This window comes from Hippocampus guttulatus, chromosome 17, assembly GCF_054856545.1.
Source record: "Hippocampus guttulatus isolate MCC_2025c chromosome 17, RoL_Hgut_1.0, whole genome shotgun sequence".
NCBI lineage: Eukaryota > Metazoa > Chordata > Actinopteri > Syngnathiformes > Syngnathidae > Hippocampus > Hippocampus guttulatus.
The window spans coordinates 7,405,630-7,427,958 of record NC_141277.1 but is presented as its reverse complement, the minus strand read 5'-3'; the positions used below and the strand labels follow the sequence as shown (position 1 = coordinate 7,427,958).

General features: G+C 49.5%; 3 protein-coding genes across 6 annotated transcripts; 2 read left to right on the top strand and 1 right to left on the bottom strand.

Moving 5' to 3' along the window:
• Positions 1-59: 59 nt before the first annotated feature.
• On the bottom strand, positions 60-885 carry ufc1 (ubiquitin-fold modifier conjugating enzyme 1). The gene has a single exon (XM_086135497.1). It carries the CDS (start codon positions 755-757, stop codon positions 248-250), a length of 510 nt encoding a protein of 169 aa, XP_085991623.1. The 5' UTR covers positions 758-885; the 3' UTR covers positions 60-247.
• A 721-nt stretch (positions 886-1,606) lies between these two features.
• ythdc1 (YTH N6-methyladenosine RNA binding protein C1) lies at positions 1,607-8,820 on the top strand. Of its 4 annotated transcripts, none has more exons than XM_086135106.1 (17): positions 1,607-1,801; positions 2,319-2,417; positions 2,532-2,833; positions 3,045-3,423; positions 3,504-3,551; positions 3,638-3,732; positions 4,361-4,469; positions 4,568-4,685; positions 4,755-4,839; positions 5,152-5,306; positions 6,970-7,046; positions 7,187-7,223; positions 7,331-7,370; positions 7,943-8,005; positions 8,079-8,264; positions 8,341-8,511; positions 8,628-8,820. In XM_086135106.1, exons 1-16 carry the CDS (start codon positions 1,774-1,776, stop codon positions 8,509-8,511), a joined length of 1,992 nt encoding a protein of 663 aa, XP_085991232.1. In that variant the 5' UTR covers positions 1,607-1,773; the 3' UTR covers positions 8,628-8,820. The 4 variants fall into 4 exon arrangements, 3 of the variants coding, with proteins under 3 accessions (XP_085991232.1, XP_085991233.1, XP_085991231.1); XM_086135105.1 differs by having other exon boundaries at positions 1,608-1,801; positions 2,316-2,417; XR_015103512.1 differs by lacking the exons at positions 7,187-7,223; positions 7,331-7,370; positions 7,943-8,005; ... (1 more) ...; positions 8,341-8,511; positions 8,628-8,820 and adding an exon at positions 5,540-6,144 and having other exon boundaries at positions 2,316-2,417; positions 6,970-7,098.
• An 880-nt stretch (positions 8,821-9,700) lies between these two features.
• LOC147191882 (multidrug resistance-associated protein 1-like) lies at positions 9,701-22,211 on the top strand. Its single transcript, XM_086135617.1, has 29 exons — positions 9,701-9,742; positions 10,144-10,323; positions 10,775-10,900; positions 10,973-11,110; positions 12,272-12,366; positions 12,728-12,904; positions 13,057-13,234; positions 13,488-13,649; positions 13,764-13,856; positions 13,937-14,140; positions 14,222-14,368; positions 14,433-14,520; positions 14,599-14,681; positions 15,017-15,130; positions 15,244-15,420; positions 15,482-15,649; positions 15,965-16,151; positions 16,237-16,309; positions 16,405-16,510; positions 16,682-16,889; positions 18,072-18,382; positions 18,455-18,654; positions 18,731-18,857; positions 18,943-19,044; positions 19,118-19,264; positions 19,440-19,598; positions 19,798-19,964; positions 20,274-20,468; positions 20,937-22,211. Exons 1-29 carry the CDS (start codon positions 9,701-9,703, stop codon positions 21,043-21,045), a joined length of 4,263 nt encoding a protein of 1,420 aa, XP_085991743.1. The 3' UTR covers positions 21,046-22,211.
• Positions 22,212-22,329: the final 118 nt, after the last annotated feature.

Here is a 22,329-nt window from a genome sequence, read left to right as displayed (position 1 = left end):
AACACATCAGAAGGAGCAACACAATGTGCATTTCAGAACAACGTGTCGAAAAAGAAAGATTAATTGTTAATTATGTCAATGTCTTTATAAAGTAGCGTTTTTCCACTCATCAAAATACGTGTTACACATTTTTTTCGTGTTTTGACAGAGGAATAGTTCCTGGTTTGATTTTAGTCGCAAACATGATTAGAAGGGCAGCGCTCGCTGCGATGCAAAAGTTTACACGCCATTCAGTGGCGTGCGAGAGTTACTGCGGCGCCTTCTGCTGCTCCACGTGGACCACGAGACCTTTAGCGATCAGGTCCGGGACCTCGACGGCGAGCCAAGGGCCGAGCCCGAGCGCCATAAGGTGGGCCAGGCCGAAGCGCGGCGCGTTCCGGGCCCACAGCGGCGCGAAGTGTTCGGTCAGGCAGATCTTGCCGCCGCGGTACATCTTAGCCGTTTTGCCATCCAGCTCCGGCAGTGCCACTTCCGGCGCCGTGTCCGGGTACGTCACGGGGATGTCGAACTCTAGGCGGAACTCGTAGCGCAGGAGCTCGTGCACGAACCAGCACGTGCCGGTCCAACGCGTGCCGTCCGCGTTGGACTCGAGGCGAAACCAGTCGTTGTCGGCAGCCTTGTTGTTCTCCACGAAGCGGATGAGGGCCATGTACTCCTCCTTGAGGCGCTGCGGCCACAGAGCTCGCTCCCGCGGACCGGCCTGTGTCTTAAGAAGCGGGATCTGAGACACCGCTTTGCGCGTGCTCTCGTCCGCCATCGAGACGAGCGGACCGTCGGACAAACTCGTGGGCCAGTTGAAACGGGGCGATCGTCGGCGACACTCGCTGACGTGGGCCAGACATCCGCTGAGTTGACAGGCTTCCGGCTTCTCCCTCTCTTCTTTGGCTTGCTGCTTTAGCGTGCATTACTGCCACCTACCGGACAGGGCTGTGCATGAGATGAGCGTTGCAAACTAGTAATTATGAGTTGACAAACGTTCACCCCAGTCTAACTGCAACACGATTCAAAAAAAACCCCCAAATGAAGAATTTAATTTTAATGGCTTTATGTTCTCCTTGTGTGACCGATTCAAACCATTCCAACGTTAAACAGCTCATCCGACTCCAAAAACTTTCCAAAATAAAAGCTCCGAATCACGTATTTTTCTTGGCCAATTCAAACCGTCGCAACTTTGGCTGTTCAGTTGATTCCTACCGGAGAAATGTTGTCAAAATATTAAAATAAAAGTCGATTTCTATATATATTTTGACTGATTCAAAGAATTTCAACTCCAAAGTCCAGTAATGTTTCAAAGTAAAACCCTCATCATTTAAACATTTATAATCATCAAATGCAACGTAACATTTGTAATTGTGTTTGCCCGTTTCCGATGTACAGTACAGTATGTGAATGAATGTCCATTTCTATGCATTACTTTACTGTCACATCCAACATGTCGGAAAAGCCGCGTTTCATTTCAAAACAAAGTGGGGAAAAAGAGTAACGTCGACATTTCCGGATTTGTTTATTATTGATGGGACATTTCGTTTTTGAACAATTCTCGTCACAGTACCAATTTTACGTACGTGAGTAGCAGTAAAGTATTGACCATGTCACCGGAAGCTGTCACCATTAGACTGGAAGAACTTCCGGTCCAGACAGCCATCTTAGCATATTTTGCTTCTCGTCGTTGCTCTCAATTTTTCGAATCGTTGACATTATCGCTAATCTTCGTCGTTAATCAAACACTTTCTCCGTCGACCGTGTCAGAAGCACAGTCGCCTCGGCGCTAAGATGGCGGCCGACCGTCGCGAGGACAAAGGTACGAGTGAGCTTGGCTAGCTCGGTTCGCCAGTTAGCTTGTCTTTGTTGTGTGGAGCCTTTTGTAATCTCCAATCTTGCTAATCAGGTTATTGATTTCTTGGTCGCTCGTCGATACGCGTCCCCAAGCCTAACGGCAGCGGGTGATTAGGACAATTTCCTCAAATGTGTTGCCTTAACCGCACTTGGACTCGTTTCAAGGAAGGAATGATGTGACCTACCAGCATGCTTGCTAATGATGTTGTTGTTTATACAATATATATCTGTTCAGAAAAAAACATTTCACACTCGAACAAGTTATAAGTTAGTAGTCATAGTAACTTTATTTATATGTTCTTATAATTAATGGAAAAATCAAACTATATATCAGAGTACAGATATCAATGTGTTGAGATCTGAAACGCGACGAAAATGAGCCCTGGGAAAAAAATGGCGGCCAGTCACCTGGATTGTCTAACATGTTCATTTGAGAATCCCTTGGTCATGTTGCTCAAGTTGATTTTATGATGTGATAGAAGGCGAGCTCACCGTTCTGGAAGACATTTTGACTGAAGCGCCGGATCAGGATGACGAGCTGTACAACCCTCAGACGGAGCGACACATCACAGATAAGAAAGGTAGCACCTGTACCATTTTGTCCTCGATCTATCTTTTCTTATTTTCCATTCCTCACTTTGCCGTCTTTGCCTTCCTGGCATTCTTTGAGACACTTGGACATATTTGTGTGGCAGGAACAAAGCGGAAGAGCGACCATTCAGAGTGCCATGACCGCAAGCGGCTACGAAGCTCCTCTGGTCACACCCCTTCTAGATCATCTTCGGCCAATAAGAGAGGCTCAGGCGCCCCCCTGTCATCATCGTCCTCTAAGAGGTCGGCTACCAGTCCTCACAGACGCCACGTGAGCAGCTACCGCGGCGGCGACGACTACGATGAACGAAAGAGCCGCCGGGGGACGAGAGACGCCGGCCGTACCAGTGGAGGCGAAAGAACCAGACGGAGACGCTCTCCCAGGAACAGCGACGCCACCAAGCAGGTGTGCCAAATTTCACAGCTTTGTATGACATCGCTGCCATTAACGCGTCGTGGCAGAAGTGGGGTGGCGGACATTCTATTTCTCCGTAAGCAGACATTCGTTCAGTTTGCTGCAATGAGGATTTTTATTTTTTTGGGCAAAACCATGAAACATGCAATCAAAAAGTGTCACTCTTTTTTTCACAACTATTTATTTATTTATGCGCACGTAGAAGCGGCAGAGCAGCCCCTCCCACCATCGAGAGGACAACCAATCAGACGAGGACGCAGCGCCAGAGTACGTGTCAGAGCAGCTCTCTGGAAGCTCCTCCCCCGCTGCTTCGCGTGATGATGACCAACAAGAAGAGGAAGAAGTAGAAGAAGAGGGGGAGGAGGACGAGGAGGATGAAGGTGAGGAGGAGGAGGAAGAAGAAGATGAAGAGGAAGGAGAGAAGGAAGACGAAGGGGAAGAGGAGGAGGAGTACGAGCGTCGCGTTGAGGGCAATGACTACGACACGCGCAGCGAGGCGGGAGATTCGCGCTCGGCCTCCTCTGTCAGTTTCTCAGACGACGGCGAGTCGGCGCACTCGGCCTCGGGCTCTGACGTCTCAGGTAGGAACTGCTCCCGTTTGCATCGCCTGGCGGCGCTGCCAGTTCGTACTTGTGACTGCCTCATGTTGTTGTCCAAACAGGTTCCGAGAAGAAGCGGGAGAAGCTTTCGTCGTCGGTGCGAGCCGTCAGTAAGTCCGCCTTCCACCCTTGGGCAACGTCAGTCAGTCAACCGCGCTTCTTGTTTTGGCCAACCGTGCATCCCCTTTTCTTGCAGATCCCACCAGTAACCTTCGCTACATCCTGCGCGAGTCGCGCTTCTTCGTCATTAAGAGCAACAACCATGAGAATGTCTCACTGGCCAAAGCCAAAGTACGTCACCTGCCGGCTGGCAAGCTCCACCTTTGCCTTCCTCGCTTGCACGCTCTTTTTTTCTATTCTTACTTCCTGCCCGCCTGCCTCCCTTTTCTCTTCCTTTCTTTCTTTTCTTCCCACTTTCTTTCCCCTCCTGTTAGGCAATATTAACAGTAAACAAAAACAGGTGAGGTCAAAGCACAAACAACTTTTAGTAACCATCGAAGAGCATTTTGGAAAAAGTCAAAGCACATTAACTATCAATCAATGCATTGTCAAAAATATCAACATCCCAAAAACTATGACCCAAGTTACCCAGAAGCAATTCAAATATCTTTGCCATGTCTTTGCTCCATAATAATAAGAATAAGAAAAGCTTTATTGGTCTCAAAATGGCGAAATTCACAATTTATAGCTGCAAAGTTATGAAAGGAAGACAGTAGAAGAACAAAAAATGATAGGAGCTGCTGTAAAGGCAGCCGCTCTCGTGACGCCAATTAGCAGCCTCCTTGACTACTAATTAGCCATGTCGCTCTTTCTTTAGCCCTTTTTTTTCTTTCTGTCGTTTCCTTGCTTCCTTTTGTTACTTTCTATCTTTCTTGGTCTGAGCTGAACTCCACCTCATCTACTCGTCGTTGTCGTTCAGGGCGTGTGGTCCACGCTGCCCGTCAACGAGAAGAAGCTGAACGCGGCCTTCCGCGCGGCTCGCAGCGTCATCCTGGTCTTCTCTGTCCGGGAGAGCGGAAAATTCCAAGGTGAGAGGATGAGGCGAGGGGTTCGGGGGGGGGGGGGGGGGGGGGTCAAGTTGCTTATCAGCCAGATGACTTAAAGGCATACCTCACACTTGTGCTAGGTTTTGCCCGCTTGGCTTCTGAGTCTCTTCACGGCGGCTCTCCCATCCACTGGGTGCTTCCTGCCGGCATGAACGCCAAGATGCTGGGTGGCGTCTTCAAGATCGATTGGCTCTGCAGGTGAGCCCCCCCCCCCGACACCGGGTTGGCCACCCACTTCACCTCACTTCTTTGGATGGCTCTCCGCAGGCGGGAGCTCTCCTTCACAAAGACGGCTCACCTTTCCAACCCCTGGAACGAGCACAAGCCCGTCAAGATCGGCCGTGACGGACAAGTAAGATTTTCATTCTACACTGCTTTTTTTTAAATCAAGTGACACCTTAACTTAGGGCTCTTACCTTAACCCACAATCGGTGAAATCGATGCTGTAGGAACTTGCAAACCCCGTGTGTAATTATGGAACCTAGGTATGTACTAAAAGCATTTACGGCATTTTATTTAGATTTTTTATAGTCTTTAAACACACTTCAAATATTACAAACTCGAATGAATTGAGCAGTGGATAATGCAAAAAGATGCGCCGTGCCAAACGCATTTTGCGCTCGTTTCCATGTTGAGCTATTTGTGTGCGGTTGCCCTTTGTCAGGAAATCCAGCCGGATGTCGGCGCTCAGCTCTGTGCGCTCTTCCCTTTGGACGAGAGCGTGGACATCCACCAGGTGGCCCGGCGCGTTCGTCACAAGCGTGAGACCCCTTCGGAAACGCGACCCCGCGGCCGTCCGCCGCTGCGCGAGCCGGGAAGGTTAGCCAATCGCCAAGCTCCTCCTCCCACTTCCTGTTGTTCTTCCGCTCCCACCGCGGCGCCACCTGCCGCCGGACGCCTGAGACAACGAGCGCCGCGGCTAATCCGCTCGAGCTTGTCGTTGCTCTGCCACTCGCTCTGGAGTATTCCCGCTGGAGTGCCGCCGTGAAGGTTGCTCTGTGAGGCAGGAAGTTGAAATGGTTTCATATTTGTTTGACTTTCTCTCTTTGCAGGAGGTTCACTCATAGCAAGTTGAAGCTAGCCAAATCTAGATGGACTTTTCAAAATAAAAGCATTGGCTGGACTGATGGAAGCAGGAAGGGGCGAGGGAGCTTGAAGGGAAAAGAGAGAAAGAAAGAGAGGGACTGTGATCTCCACATGGACTCTTTTGTTTTTGTTTTTTTTCCAAGGTGGTGCAGGTTGATCATTTGATGGGGAGGGGGGAAATCACTGGACTGTCCCATGAAGGGTGGCGGGGGGACAATTTGTCCAATCAGGTAAAAGATGGAACTGATCAAATGACCCTGCGTCCACCCCTTGGGCGGACACTTGAAAAAGTCTTAAGACAGACACACACGCACCGAACGAGGACGTTTTGTTGCGGTGTGTGTGTGTGTTGCTCTTGAATGAACTCTTAAGTGTGTGTTTGATGGACTCAAAAAATGTCTGGAGGGGTTGGGGCTTTTCTTTGGTGACTGACAGGACTGCACCACCAGCACCAACATGACCCCTCCGCCCTTTCAAAGTAAGAGGGTTTGTTTGAAAAAGCCTTTTATCATGGACGCAGATGTGGAAACAAACTTTGTAGAATCCAAAGTCCACTTTTACATCACAAGCGGTATGTTGACCCCCCAGCCTTTGATATCTTTCAAAGTTTGTACATCTACTATTACTTTTTTTTTTTTTTTTTTTTATCACGTGAATTTGGAAGCTTTGACATACACTAGATTGTCGACTTAGGGACCAACCAAGTAGACATGTAGCACCAGTGGGACCAACTTGCTAGACATGAGGACAAGTGGGACAAAGACTTAGCAATCGACGAAATAGATTTCAGCAACAGTGGAACAATCCTGGAAAACGGAGAGATGAAGTAAGTCAACTTGGGAACTGACTGGACAAACCAGGAAGACTCACGCACCAACAAAATTGACTCAAGCATCAGAACGAAATACCAGTGAGACTTTGAGCCCAACTAAGTGGACTTCAGGACCAATGGGACAGCCCAGAAAGACTTAAGGAGCGACTGAGTAGACTTTAGGACAAGTAGGAAAAACTGGGGAATCTCAGGGATTAACTAGGTAGACTTTAGAACTAGTGGGATAAACTGGGAAGACTTTTGGACCATCTTAGTAGATACTAGGACCAGTTGGGCAAATTGATAAAACTCAAAGACTGAGCAAAAAAAAAAAACTGAGACAAAGATGCGAGACTGTGGGACCACCTAAGCAGACTTGAGGCGGTATTACAAACTGAGGTGACTTGGCCGACCAATTTTGTAGATCTGAGCATCAGTTGGACAAAGTCTTTTTCGTGCCAAGGCTTGTCAAAGTGGTTTGAAGGTTGAGTATTTCTTTTTTTTTTTAAGTGTGTGACTGCTACCAGCAGCCTCGCATGTACGAGCGAGCATCCGTTTGTCTTACGTGTCAACTTGTCCACGTAGGCGTCGTCTCGAAGAGTACGACCTCCACGGCAGGAAGCGACCTCGGGCAGAATGTCCGGACTTCAACCAACGATCAGGTTGTGGAAATGAAAGTCCGAGAGAAGAAGCCGCAAATGTTGTCTTTTTTGGATTTTCCAGTGACCATCAGCATGTCCTCGGGACGCTCGCTCATATGCGATCGCGCTCACGGAACAATCTCATTTGGTTTTCTTTGCAGGCTTTATCCCAGACCTGCGTAACCAGCCGGTGGAGAGGTGAGGACAACCCCCCCCCCCCCCAAAAAAAAAAAACAACCAACGTAGCAAATGATGAGGGTGAAAAACTTGCACTTCTCTGTCTTGTTTTCTTGGCCCTTTTGCAGGCGTTTCTCCAATGTGAGACGGGACATTTTCCTCAATGGGGTGAGTGTCCAGCTCAGGCGGAAGACTTTCCCGCCGCACAGCGAGCCACGTCAGCCGACCCGTGCGGCCACGGGCAACTCCTTTAGAATGGCAGATGTAACGGGCAGTCAAAAATTCCACATTTTGGGACAAAACCGACGCCTGCGTATACCAAGTCAGATCCGGCCACCCAAAAAGCCTCTGCAGAATTTCAAATCCATTTACTGTTGTCCGAAATAAGCGACATGAACTCATTCAGTACCAGCCAATTCTGGACCAAGTCTGAAAAGACGTTTAAAAACGTCTTTGGGAGAGAATGAGTTAAGAACAGTCAGCAGAGCATGAGCAAGTAATGCACGATAGAAGAAATTTCAACCAATACTGAGAACCAATCATTTCCTGCTATTTACCGGCGATACAGAGAACTGATAAAATGTTGCAGTCCCAGGACGATATTAAAAAAAGTACAGTTTTGCCTGGCGATGAGCAATCTCAAAAGCTCTGACACAAATTGTACTATTAATAAAGTTGGTTGCATTTTGTCTTGACTCGGACAAGCATCACCGGTAACATGGCTTCCTGTTTCTCGCCAGTCCTACGACTACATGCGAGACTATCACCACAACGTGGGACCGCCACCTCCTTGGCAGACGTTGGTAAGCCTCGTTTGTTCCTCAGGCTCCCCTTTCGAGTCCTCCGCCGGAACTGATCATGTTTCTGTGTGTTCAGGCCGCATACCCCGTGGAGCAGCCGGCACCCCACCACCCTCCCTACTACCACCACAACCACCCCCCGCCACCCCCGCACCAGGCATACCACCACCATCCTATGCCGCCGCATGAGGGGCCGCCCCCTCGCTTCCGAGACAAACAACGAGTTGCGGCGCCGCCGCATCGTGCCTTCACGTCCAGTCCGGTGAGTCTCAGTTCTCGGGGCGGGGGCGCGCTTGGACTGACTTTTAGGACTGATTGGCGTCGACTTATTCGGGCAGCACGACTACGACATGCGCGTGGACGACTTCCTGCGGCGGACGCAGGCAGTGGTGAGCAGTCGGCGGGAACGCGAGCGTCAGCGCGAGCGCGAACGAGTCGGACCGAGGCGAGAACGAGAGCGGCCCAGGGACCGAGACCGGGAGAAGGAGAGGGGGCGCTACCGCAGATGAGTGAGCACATCGTTTCCTCTTCGGGCTTTTATTTGACTGCTGCGACAGCATTTATTCTTTTGGTGGGAAATAGAATGTGATTATTTCCTCCCTCTTATTTTGACGATCCCATGTAGGAGAAGTGACGTCACGAAAGGAAAAAAAAGAGGCACATTCTCTTCCAGGAATCCTCTCTGCTGCTCTCCACAGAAAACATGTTTGTCAGTATTTCAGGCCAACGGGAAATAGACTAGTCTCCACTTTTTTTTTTTTTTTTTTGTGAAATGTCCCACAAAAACCAAATAAATAACTTGTGTTCTTTCATTAAAATATTGTGCTCTTTTGCTTTGTTTCCAGCACACGTCTTAAGTCCTCCCTCGCTATGGCGAAGCGTAGCTCCATACCAAGTCATGTGACTTGAATGGGAGTGGTTGCAGTCTCGAAAGTCTACGTTTAGTGTAAAGTGACAACATCCACCAGCAACCGACACCCCTCCCTGTAAAAGTTTTAGGATTGCCTTGAGATGTCAGCAGATGGTCACCGTTTTTGTTTGACTGAAACTCCTCCACTCCAACTTAGTTCCTCGGCACTGGAATTCCTGAGAGTCAACTTTTTCAAAAGTGAAATAATTTTGTCTGAAACTCCTCCACTCACTCCCAACAGTTCCTTTGCAACAAATTCTTTCAAGACCACCACAGGCACTGTTCATTCTTAACTGGAACCCCTCAACTCACTTCAACAACGTTCCTTGACACCCAAATGCCAGAAGATGGCTTCAAATCACAGCCCACGTGTAAATGCCATCGTTCTTGAGACAAACATCTTTCAATATGATCTCAAAGCACTTTTCCCCCAAAAAGAAACACTTCAACATAGTTTCTTAGCACCAGTATACCTTGAGATGGTGTCTTTTTTTTTCTGAAATAAACGCCTGTAACTCACTTTAACGTAATTAGCTGACAGACACCACAAGATGGTGCCATAGTAAGACTTGATTGCTTTTCCCTGAACACACTGAGGAAATCAGGGTAAGTGCGTGTGGGGCTGTGCGAGCGCATGCGTTTATATATGTGTGCGTGCATGTGTCACATACGTGACACACGCATGTTATTTGGCACGACGGTGTGACAAAATGAAAGTGCTGAAAAGCAAAAGTCGAAGCTGCGGCCGCTCGGAAATTGTTGCGGAATCCGTTGGGACGACACCAGTCATGGAGGATTTGTGTCGGCTGGGCGGTTTGGATCCCTTGTGGGTAAGTTAAACACGGCAAAGGTTTTTGGGATGTGGGGTCATGCTCACATTAAATTTCAACAACAAAGACTTGTAAACAATTGTTAAAAAAAAGCTTAAAAGTTTGACACCGCTCTGGCTTAATGCTGACGGCCAATGAAAAGTGCCATAGACAGGCTAACGAAACTAGCATTGACGTTGCGGTACTTAACACTATGAAACTGATATTTGAACACAAACAGTGCATAGACTCACATCAGATTACTCACAGGCAGATTTTCATCATCCATTGCAAAGGAAGATTTATTGAGTAAGTTCCAATAGTTGTGACGCTCTTCTTTGTTTGCATGACTTGCGGTGATACTTTTTGAACAGCGTTTGTGAAATCATGTGAAACGGTGCTTTGTTTTTGTTTGTCGTCAGGACTGGAACGTGACGTGGTACACCAGCAAGCCCGACCTGACGCAGTGCTTCCAACACACCGTCCTGGTTTGCTTGCCGTGCGTTTTCCTGTGGACCTTCTGTCCCCTCTACCTGCTCTACCTGCATCTTCGACCCCGGCGACAGCCCCTCCCGCTCTCATTACTGTGCTGCACCAAGACAGTAAGATGGCCGCCTAGTTTGAAAAGCAGCTGTGGGGGCTTCCCAAATTTCGCCATGTTTCACAGTTGTATTGTAAATAGGTAGCTAAAATGGGGAGGGGGGGGTCCGTCCCAATTTACAGTCAGTTCGGCCCCAAAGAACGCGCATGGTGAAAATCTCCGAACAAATTATGCCTCTTAAAAAATTTTCATGAAGAAAGAAAGCGATTCAGGGTCAAAAAGTAGAGATATTGACAATCCGACAACAACGTATGAACCCTTCTAATAGCCACAGAATGGAATTTTTTTTTTAATGGGAAAAAGTAAATAGGCGGCCGATTGGGTAAGAAAAAAAAATCCACGAATAATGTTGAATGAGTTAAAAACAATTCAATAAAATCCACAATTAGGCGAATACGCAAGGCTCCATCACATGAATTTTTCCCGCGTAAGTACGTGACGTCTGTTTGCAGCTGCTAAGCTTGAGTCTGGCGTCGTTGAGTCTCCTGGAGATTTTCTACCTCCTGGTGAAGAAGAACGACGAACTCCACACTCACGCCGTCTTCTTGCTTGGCCCGCTCGTCCGATCCTTCACTTTCGTGGGTCACGTCCGTCGCCGGCCGACGCCACCATGCTCCAAACGGCATTTGAAAACGTTGTGTGCGCGCCAGGTGCTGTCCGTCGTCGTTGTCCACGTAGAGAGGAGAAAAGGCACCCGCTCGTCTGTCCTGCTCTTCCTCTTCTGGACTCTTCTGGTTCTTTGCGCTGTCCCTCCTCTCAAGGTTATCGTGGAGCAGATTCTTGATCAGGTCTGGAAGACTTTGCAAATTGACACGTTCTCTTTTTTTTTGGGCTTTAATTTGACAAACTGAAATCTACAATGTGTTGCTCCTGTGTGTACGCATCGTGACCTCCAGGGGGGCAGTATAATTGCGACGTGTCAATGCGCGTGGATTCACTTACAGTTAGCCACAGCGAGTTGTTGTGCAGAAAATGACAAATACATATTTTGACAATTGCGACAGTTTGTGTTCAAATATTCGTTATTAACTTTGCAACGAGAGCTCCTGCGACTTCAATGCTAGTTTTTGTTAGCTTGGCTATGATGTTTTTCATTGTTTGTTAGCATCAAGCTAAAGGCTTTTTCCAAAGCCAAAGCTGTATGTGGTTACGTTCAATCCGCTTTGTTTTTGGTTTTGTTTGCCAACTGGGAGGGCCTCATTCATAGCAACAGTTGTGATATGCTGACTTTCCCTTTTGTCAGCTGCCAAAAGTCACAGAAGTCCGACGGGCAATTTTCCATGTTCATTTCACGCGGGGCTCCGAAAACCTTCATGTGCGCTTGACACTTGGCTGCCAAGTCTGGCAGGCACGTGGCTACACATGCTCGCAAAATATAAATAAAAATCCAATCTTGGTGAAGCCATTTCTTTCGGCCATGCTAACATGCGCTCTTTTTTTCAGAGCTTTTGGTCAGACGGCGTCCGTTTTGTGGCCTTTTTCATCTGTTTTTCCCTTCAAGTCATCCAAGTGGTGCTGAGCGGCTTCTCGGACCGGCGACCGCTCGGCGCCCGCCGCATTGTGGTAGCGAAAAGGGCGATTGGGTTTTTATTATTTTTATTGGTGGCAGATTCCCGCAGACGTTTGCTAGTTTTGTTTGGCTTTCTCATTTCAGAACCCATGTCCTGAAGAAGATGCCTCCTTCCTTTCCAACTTTTTCTTTTTTTGGTTCAGCGGGTAGGAAAATCACAGACGGTTGTCGCGATTGCTGTGGGGTGTGTTCCCGTGTGAGAGCAAATGCTTGTTTGTGTGCTAGAAACATCAATCAGATGACAACAATAATGTCAACAAATAAATGGCTTTAGCACCCCAACGCTGAATTAAATTTGACGAATTATTGCGCCCGATCTGAAAAACACCGTTTTCCGCCGAGCAGTCTGGTGATTCGGGGCTTCCGGCGCCCCCTGCAGGCAGACGACTTGTGGACGCTGCGCGACCAGGACTCGTCGGAGCGGATCATGAGTGAGCTCGAAGCCGCCTGGACGCAAAAACGTGCCGAGCAGCGGTGAGAAAGAAACTCTTGAAACTACCTTTGACATGCACTTAAAAAAAAAAAAAAAATGTCACCGACTTGAATTGACAGATTGTTGCTGAAATTAATAGTTGAACAAAGGGATGATTTGGAGTAAAGAAAGTGTGAACAAAGTTCGGCCCAGGGGGACACTTTCAAATTGAATAACAAAAAAAAAAAAAAAAAGAATGTTGACATCAAACGAGTTTGTAACAGTTTTTTAAGTTAAGTGTCGCACAATATCACAAACTACTTAGTGAAATGAAATTGGATGTCCGGACGAGTCGACTGCTGGCATCCTTCAAGGATCAGTTTGCAATTTTCCTGTCAAATGCCTTTTCATCATGATCATCAGAAGGCCGTCGGCGACGTCGGAGAAAAGCTGGCTGCTGAGGAAGCCCCCCAAAAAGCGCAGCTATATTTCCTTGCTCCTGCGTGCCCTGGGGCGGAGCTTCGGGCCCTACTTCCTGACGGGGACCTTGTGCCTCCTCCTGCACGACGCCTTCATGTTTGCTGTCCCGCAGGTGCTCAGGTTGGTCGGCAGAGATCTATCTATATCAATGTTACAGCAGTTCTACGGCAATTTACCGCCATGGAAGGGGCGCTGACTGTAACATTCAGTTTAATATATGTGAATGGCATAGAAGCGGCGTAATTGCTAATGCTAATGCTGTTTGGGCGCAGTCTTCTGCTGGGCTTCATGCGGGACGAGGACGCGGCCATGTGGAAGGGCTTCCTGTTCGCCGGCCTGCTCTTCCTCTTGTCTTGCCTCCAGTCGCTGCTTAACCATCAGTACATGTACCGATGCTTCACGCTCGGAATGAGGCTCAAGAGCGCCGTCATGGCCCTCGTCTACAGGAAGGTAAGCGGCGGCGTCATCGGCATCGAGTTGGCAGGACCCTGCCAGCGCCACCGGAGTGTGAGTTGACGGAATGCATCGCATTATAAATAAAGCTGTATTGTATTGTATTCCCTTTAGCATAGCTCCATCTAGTGGATGCATGACGCAACTGCAACCGCTATTGTAGCTTCTATTCATTCTCTGCGCCTTGTGTACACGTTTTGACCTTTTGGGAAGCGATGCAAACTGCCGCAATGTGTTGATGTGGCGTCAGTGTCTGGTGATGAGCAGCGCCGCTCGCCGTCAGTGCACGGTGGGAGAAGTCATCAACCTGATTTCCGTGGACACCCAGAAGATGATGGACTTTGTGGTTTACGTCAACAGCGTGTGGGTGGCGCCCATCGAGATCGCTTTGTGTTTCTACTTCCTGTCCAACGTAAGCGAAATCGCTCTCGCGGTTGTTGTACAGTATTGAGAGAGGGTCAAAATAGCTTTCCTAGCCACAAGTCCCCATCCGAGTAACTAACAAGTTTTGTCGGCTGATCGGCAGCTGCTGGGTTTGTCCGCGTTGGCCGGCATCTGCGCCGTCATCCTGATCTTCCCTCTGAACGGACTCATCGCGAAGTTGCGGAGCAAGCTGCAGGTGAGGTCGCCGGGCAGACGGCGGGGGGTGGGGCGTTATTACCGCGGCGACGCAGTCTGACGGGAAAGCGCTGCCCTCAGGAAGTACAGTTGGACTTCATGGACGGCCGCATCAAGCTGATGAACGAGATCGTGAGCGGGGTGAAGATCCTCAAGTTCTACGCCTGGGAGAACGCCTTCTTGCGTCGCGTCGGCATCCTGCGAGACGGCGAACTGGAGGCCCTGAAGAAGTCGCAAGTCCTCTATTCGGTCTCGCTTGCCTCCTTCAACTCCTCCTCCTTCCTGGTGAGCTTTCTTTCCAGTATGAGTCCAATGACAAGTGGCTTTTGGTTTTGGACTCGTGGTGAATCTGCCATCTCTTCCAAGATCGCCTTTGCCGTGTTCGCGGTTTACGTGCTGATTGATGAGCGCAACGTTCTGGACGCGCAGAAGATTTTTGTGTCGGTCGCTCTCATCAACATCCTGAAAACTCCTTTGAGTCAGCTTCCTTTCGCCATGAGCACCACATTGCAGGCAAGTTGGCAAATGCAAAAGCGCCCCCCCGGCCAAGTCATTTCTGACTCTGTGGGGCCATCAGGCTTTCGTTTCACTCCGACGTTTGGGGAACTTCCTGTGCCAAGACGAGCTGAAGTCGGACAATGTGGAAAAACTTCCCCTTTCCGACGGTACAGAGCCACTCGCTCGTCTGCTCCTTGCTCGTCATCGGATCTCACCGGGACACAAACGCACTTTGTCTTCTTCAGACGGCGACGCAGTTCTGATCCAAGACGGGCACTTCGCTTGGTGCCATGACGGAGCGCCGTGCTTGCAGGGAATCAACTTGAAGGTTGGTTTACATTCTTTCCTCCAAGCCGCCATTACGAGGAGGGTCACCCAGACATTTTCGGCTTTTGCTTTTTTTCTTTCCATCATCAATATGCACAATTTATTAGAGTGAGTCAACGCAATTTAGATGAATTTGTGTGTACTCGGGCACTTTGTGTTTCTCCCCAAGGATGACCACTGTAATACATTCCGGTTCTATTATTTGTTTGAATTTGGTGAATGAGCCACATGGACACCAATGCACATGCGTAATATACGTTCTCGTGTGTCAGTGGGTAACTCGCCCCCAAAGCATCGTGAACTCAGTCGCCGGAAACGTTTCAATCTTTTACGAAGGTGAAAAGCAGCACACTGGTGGCCGTGGTGGGCCACGTCGGATCGGGAAAGTCTTCGTTGCTCTCGGCCATCTTGGGAGAGATGGCGAGGAGGAGGGGCTCCGTCCTGATCAGGGTGAGTTTTGCGCCCAAAAAAAAAAAAAAGTGGGCGGTGCTATGGAATGAGCTTGGGTCACCATTTGTAGTTTGTCTAAAATTGGGCCAATTTTCTCCTGGCTCTCTCCGCAGGGTTCCGTGGCGTATGTTCCTCAGCAGGCCTGGATTCAAAACGCCACGCTGGAGGAGAACATTTTATTCGGCCTGGAGAGGAAGGAAAGCTGGTATCACCGCGTCCTGGAAGCCTGCGCTCTGTTGCCGGATCTGGAACTACTCCCGGCTGGCGACGCCACCGAGATCGGGGAAAAGGTAGAAAGCCGCGTTGCGCCGGCGCAGGACGGGTGAGGATGACACTTTGTCCGCAACGCAGGGCTTGAACTTGTCCGGCGGTCAGAAGCAGAGGATAAGCTTGGCTCGAGCAGTGTACAGGAAGTCCGACGTGTACCTGCTGGACGACCCGCTGTCCGCCGTCGACGCGCACGTGGGCCGGCACATCTTCGATCGAGTCATTGGACCCAAAGGACTTCTGAAGAGCAAGGTGGAGCAAGGCCTGATTTACTCACACCCTCAAGTGCATGTTCGCTCTAACAGAAAGCAACCGTTGGAAGTGGAAGGCAAAGCAGTTAAGTTACGCAATCATGGCTGCAATCATTTTGGTGAAGCCAGAGAGAGCAAAACAAAAGCCACATTTTGTTGATTTGAATTACTCACCAAGTGCTGAAACAAATCGTTCACCAGGGTCTGTGAAATTAGATGAAATTCACGTTTATGGACCAGCAGGCTCGTCCCCGCGTCGCGCTTCCTCCGAGCCGCCACATGGGAACAGCGGTTTTGCCTTTTTGTTTTGCTTTAGACACGAGTGCTGGTCACCCACAGCCTCAGCCTGTTGTCCAGGGCCGACTTGGTGCTGGTGATGGAGGAGGGGCGCGTCTCCGAGATGGGCTCGTACTTGCAGCTGTTGGAACGCAAAGGAGCTTTTGCCAAATTGATTCACAACTTTAGCGGGAATCAGCCCAGAGAAAGCTCCGCCTACAAGCGCGGTATGAAAGGACGACGGCAAAAAGATCTCGGAACGTGGCTTTGGTGAAACGGGAGCTGCTTTTTTTTTTTTTTTTGTCTTTGTAGTCAGCAGGAAGTCGTTGTCCCGCCTGAGTTTCACTGACTACTCTATTGATCTTTCTCAGGAGCAGCTCATCAGGTAACAACGTATTTGATCCTTTTACTATTTAGACAACATGCGTATGGCATTTTTATGTCCATCCCTAACTCGTCCCACGCTTGCCCTGCTTTCAGCTGCGACATGAGCGGCGCCAGCGTTCAGGTGGTGGGACTCCACGAAGACTTGCCTTCGGATTGTTCCGGCAAACTCACCCAGCCTGACAAGGCTCACGTTGGGAGAGTGAGTCGTTTTCAAGTCACAAAAGCGCAACATCTGTCATTCTGGAAGAAAAAAAAAAGCACACTCTGGAATTTCCACGTTGCTAGACCACTTAGGAGCCGCGCGTAAACATCAAGAGGCAGACGGGAAGTTAACGTAGACAAAACAGACACGTCTGCCTTCTGTTGTCAGGTGAAGCTGCAAGTATACAGCGACTACTTCCGAACCGTGGGCCTGTCCTTCATCATGACCATCGTTTTCCTGTGCGCCTTCCAGCAGGCCGCCTCGTTGGCATACAGCTACTGGCTCAGCCTGTGGGCCGACGACCGCCCCGTCAACGGCACCCAGATGGATCATATGCTCAGACTCAGCGTGTTTGGAGCTCTGGGCTTGACTCAAGGTTCTGATGTGTCGCATATTCAAGAACAACGTTTGCAAGATCTCAGCATTGGGCAAAAATGCCTTTCTGGCAATTTGGTCTTGACGATGCCAAAGACGCTTTGGTCCTTGGAACAGGGCTCGATTTACCGAGACGCCCTTTTTTTTGTGCTTTTAGTAGCTCTGGTAGGTTAGTCGAGAGAACACCCAAAAAACAAAAAAAAACAAAATGAAGTTTGAGCTGATAGAATTGGAATGTTAGTGGAAGAAAGACAGACTAATGAGGCCATTTTTCAGACGCTGTTTAACACTTTCAGGCACAGCGCTTACTACAGTGAAACTCCTCTACAACAAAATCATGTTTGCAGCAAGAAATTATTCACAACAGGGAGTTTTTCACTGTAGCAAATTTGATCGCAGATGTAAACACACACACACGTATGTGTACACGTCCACACAAACGTACGTGTACTCTTTATTTGTATTCGAATAGTGCATAAGTATGAGCATACACTTATTTGACACATCATATAGTCAGTGTAGAAAGAAAAAAAGGGGAAGAAATTGCGAAATTTACGATCAGCATTCACTTTCACTTACATCAATTTCTTGGATAATAATATTTTGCTTCCTCCGTCTTTCATTTTGATCACTTTTCCCCTTTCTTCCAGCATCAGAGCTCTTCTTTTTCTTAGCTGCTTGACCTCCAAAGGTCCATTTTGTAGTCATTTTAGCAATGCAACGTTCTTGCTGCGTCTGAAACTAACAATAACAAATACTTCCTGGACTACTGCGCATGTGTAAACCAGTGTGGTGGTTGCTGTTGCCGTTTCCGAACAAAGCAGTAGAGGTCGCTGTTGGATTAGACTTCGTTGTAGTGATTCTCGTCGCGAGGCAAGAGCAGAGAAAAAGATTTCGTATAACGCAACAGGGTTTTTTTTTGTTGTATGGGGGGCAGGAAAATGGGAATGGTGTTAATAATGCATGAAGGTTTTTTCACAGTAGGGGGTATTTCCGCCCATGTAGGTTTTGTTGTAGAGGAGTTTCACTGTACAGTGGACTGCTTATCATGTTATCAGGTTACAGGGTGCATGAAAGGGTTAAAGACACAAAATCAGCCATCGCTGTTTTGTTTCAAGCAGGCCCCACAAGTCGAAAATTTCCTGACATCATTTCCAAGTTTGACAGTCAGCCGGTTGTTCAGGTCTGGCCATGTTTGGGACGACGCTGGCCGTGGCGCTGGGCGGGATCGTCGCCTCGCGCCACCTTCACGCCGATCTGCTCTACAACGTCCTGCGTTCGCCGATGTCCTTTTTTGAGACGACGCCCAGCGGGAACCTCCTCAACCGCTTCGCCAAGGAGATCGACGCCATTGACTGCATGATTCCCGAAGGCCTCAAGATGATGCTGGGCTACCTGTTCAAGCTCCTGGAAGTGTGCATCATCGTCCTGGTGGCCACGCCCTTCAGCGGCCTGGTGCTGCTCCCGCTCGCCTGCCTCTACGTCTTCATCCAGGTGGCCTTCTTTCCGCCCCGGCCTCTGCGCCTCGTCGAGGAGGACGCCGTTTTTCACTGTGCGGCTTTGCAGAGCTTCTACGTGGCGGCGTCGTGTCAACTGCGGCGACTGGAGGCGGTCAGTCGCTCTCCCATCTACAGTCACTTCAACGAAACGGTGCAGGGCGTCTGTGTCATCCGAGCCTTCGGCGAGCAGAAACGTTTTGTGCAGCAGGCCCAGCGTCGCATCGACAAGAACCAAGAAGCTTATTTCCCGCGATTTGTGGCGACCAGGTACATTGCACTACAACCTGCATTTTGAAAAAGGTCCACTCTGTTGGTTTTCCAAAAAGTCATTTCTGTCTGTCAGATGGCTGGCGGTCAATCTGGAGTTTCTGGGCAATCTTCTGGTTCTGGCTGCCGCTATCTTGTCGGTGCGAAGTCGGGACGAGCTCAGTCCTGGCGTGGTGGGTTTGGCGCTGTCTCACTCGCTTCAGGTTCGGACACGCAACTGCTTGATAAGACACTCACCGTTTCACCAAACCCCCAAAAAGTTTCTATCCATTTACTTTTGCGATGCAGGTGACCGGGATTCTGAGCTGGATCGTTCGGTCCTGGACTGATGTGGAGAACAACATCGTGTCGGTGGAGCGAGTCCAGGAGTACGCAAACACGCCCAAAGAGGTTTGCTTCTGCACCGCGCCGATCTGCGCCACGTGCGGTCCCAACTGTCCCCAACCGGCTTGCGACTCTTCAGGCAGCTTGGCTGACGGAGAACACTCACCTCGCGGCTGATTGGCCGACGACAGGGAGCATCCAGTTCGAGGACTACGGGTTGCAGTATCGGAAAGGTCTGGACTGGGCCTTGAAGGGGATCTCCGTCAATATCCAAGACAAAGAGAAGGTGACGGAGTGGAAGACGGCGAAACACTTTTGGAATGTGCTTGAGTCGTCATCGCTGGTCGAATGTGTTCAATGTGATTGTTCATTGGCCGCAACTTTGGCGCTTCCTTCGGCGGCGTCATCCCGGCTCAAGTGCTAATGCTAACGCTAATGCTCTTGCCTTTGCCGCCGACAAGGTGGGGATCGTCGGAAGGACGGGAGCAGGGAAGTCGTCCTTGGCTTTGGCAATTTTTCGTATTCTGGAAGCGGCCAGTGGGCGCATCTACATCGATGAAGTGGATATTGCTCAGCTTGGCCTTCGGGATCTTCGCTCCAGGATCACCATCATTCCTCAGGTGAGCCTCCGCATGGACGACTCAACTCGCCAGCAAATTTCACAGCGGCCAAAGACTTTTGCACCCTGATGCTCCTCATTTATTGCCTTGTGGCCCTGAGATACGAGCAATTTGTTCCGTGGTCATGCTCCTAACGGAAATACCAATAAGCTATTGATGAATCTTGAACGCTGATTTTTGTGACCCCGCCCCCCACCAGGATCCGGTGCTGTTTTCCGGCTCCCTCAGGATGAACCTGGACCCTTTCGACGACTGTTCCGACGAGGAGCTGTGGCGAGCGCTGGAACTCGCTCATCTCAGCGCCTTTGTGCGGGCGCTACCCGACAAGCTGCAGCATCAGTGCTGCGAAGGAGGCGAGAACCTCAGGTACGAACCGTTCGTAAACGTGGCCGCAACACACCAAAACCCAACGGCAAGCTGGCGCTCCGGCAACGGAGCTGATGATTTACTTTGCCCAAGGTTCCTGCGGATCTTTCAAAAGTCTTAAAGGACATCGATCCATGAATTGAAAAACAACGGAACGGGCACTACTTTCTTATCCTCACACCAAGACAAAACATGCAAAATTATAATGACCAGAGCATCCATTTTGAGTGCTTAAAATATTGTTTTCAAACTGTGTGTGTGTGTGTGTGTGTGTGTGTGTGTGTGTGTGTGTGTGGGGGGGGGGGGTAGTGTCGGTCAGCGGCAGCTGTTGTGTTTAGCGAGAGCTCTGCTGAGGAAAAGCAAAATCCTCCTCCTGGACGAAGCCACGGCCGCTGTGGACCTGGAGATGGACCAGCTGATCCAGTCCACCATCCGGACTCACTTCAACCACTGCACAGTCCTCACCATCGCCCACCGACTCAACACCGTCATGGACTGCAACAGGTCAGGAGAAGACACTCCGAAATGCAGACACAGAGAACATGCGATTAAAAAAAATATCGTATTGCAGCAAGGTAGCAAAAACTTCCTCCGGTGGCATTCACGCTACCGACAGCTTGAGTGACATTGGCCAACAAAAAAAACAAAAAAAAAGACAAAGATGGATTGGGCTTCGTTTTCATGGGAAATCGGAGAACATTTCTGAATATCCAACAATGCCATTCATGTCTTCAGAAAATGTTGCAAATCATGAAACCTCATTAAGGCCGCATAGCCATGGAGACAGTTAAGTGCGTAAAAAAAAAAAAAAAAAATCCCCCTTCGAAACAATTGCTAAACTTGCTTGTGAACGTCACACGACCAGAGCCAGAAAACCGGTGAGCCATAACGGTTGCTACCCGAGCAGTGCTGCATTGTGGTGACTTGGTGCTATGCAAAGCGGTGAGTGTTGAGCCTCCGTTCTGACCGCAGGATCATGGTGATGGAGCGCGGCGCCATCGTGGAGGTGGACGCCCCCGCCCGGCTCATCCAGCAACAAGGACACTTCTACCAAATGTGCCACCAGGCCGGATTAGTCTGATGGCGCACGAGATGTGTGCTTGGGGATGCGTGTTTGTTCAGTTCCATGAATGTGTTTTTGTGGGGCCTGGCATCATTTTTTTTTCTGCAGGAGTTTGTATTTAATGTGGGTTGTGTAGACATGCGTCTTTGTGCGTGTGTCTGTGCGTTTGCCTGCAGGTTGTGAAGACGCGCGTTGCCGTTAGCGCGCAGTGCGTCGACCCTTGACCGTCACAGGTCGCCGCTTCCTGTTCGCGGCGCTGATAAGACACAGCACTTTTTCCACGCTCACATGACAACAGAGCACGACCGATCTTGAACTCTGACCACGTGTGTTGCGTGTTCTCTCAGCGGCCCCTTCATTAGGTACGCTCGATCTTTCTTGACGCCGGCACGATTCGTGCCTTGGGTGGATCGTTTTACATCAGTCAAAATATTAGGAACGGCCTCCATTAGCGACCAAAATAAAGCGATAAATGTGTGACGATCCAAAGTGCCTTGGCCGTGAATGCGTTTGGGAGAGCATCTCCTACTTTTTGAGTGTGTTTAGGTCGGTGCGCTGTAGGACTGTTTGTGGCAGGGACGTGCGGTCAGGGGAGGCAGGTGAGGCAGAGCCTCACCTCTGCATTGCGCAATCATCACAAACTGGGTTGATACATGCAACTGGCTCGTGCTGCTTGCCGTATATCTGCATGTCGCAAATATAATGTTTAGCCAATTGAACGAGCTACCCTTTTTGCTTTATATATTTGTAAATCTGACACTAAAGGAGTCAGTGCCTCATCCACCATGAACCTCACCGCACGCCACTGGTTTGTGGGTGCACGTTTGCTGTGTTGCTCTTTTTAGCATTTAGCCAACCGTTAAAAGTGCGTTTGTGTATTTTTGTTGATGTATCCGTGTGACAGTGGTGGTGTGTGTGTGTGTGTGTGTGTTTGTACGGGCGAATGGGACTGTGTCAGTTTGCGTGTGTGGGTATATGGACACTGTCATTTGACTGTGAGTGCGTCTTTCAAGACTGTATTTTGTTTTTGTTGGGAGTGTGCGTGGATAATTTTAGTGATGTATGTACAGCATATGTGACTTTTATTGTGTGTGAGAATGTGCGTGCGTGCAAGGCCCCCGATGTGGTTGCACTCCAGCGGACCAAAGCCACGCACCCCCCCAGGGAAGAACGTGAGCAGAATGCAAATGGCCGGGATGTGACGGCCGCCCAACGGAACATTCTTCCCGCGACGTCACCAAGGAGCCGTTGGCCGTCCGTCACCGGGCTCCCATTGGCCCGAGTCGAGCCGGCGTCCTATAA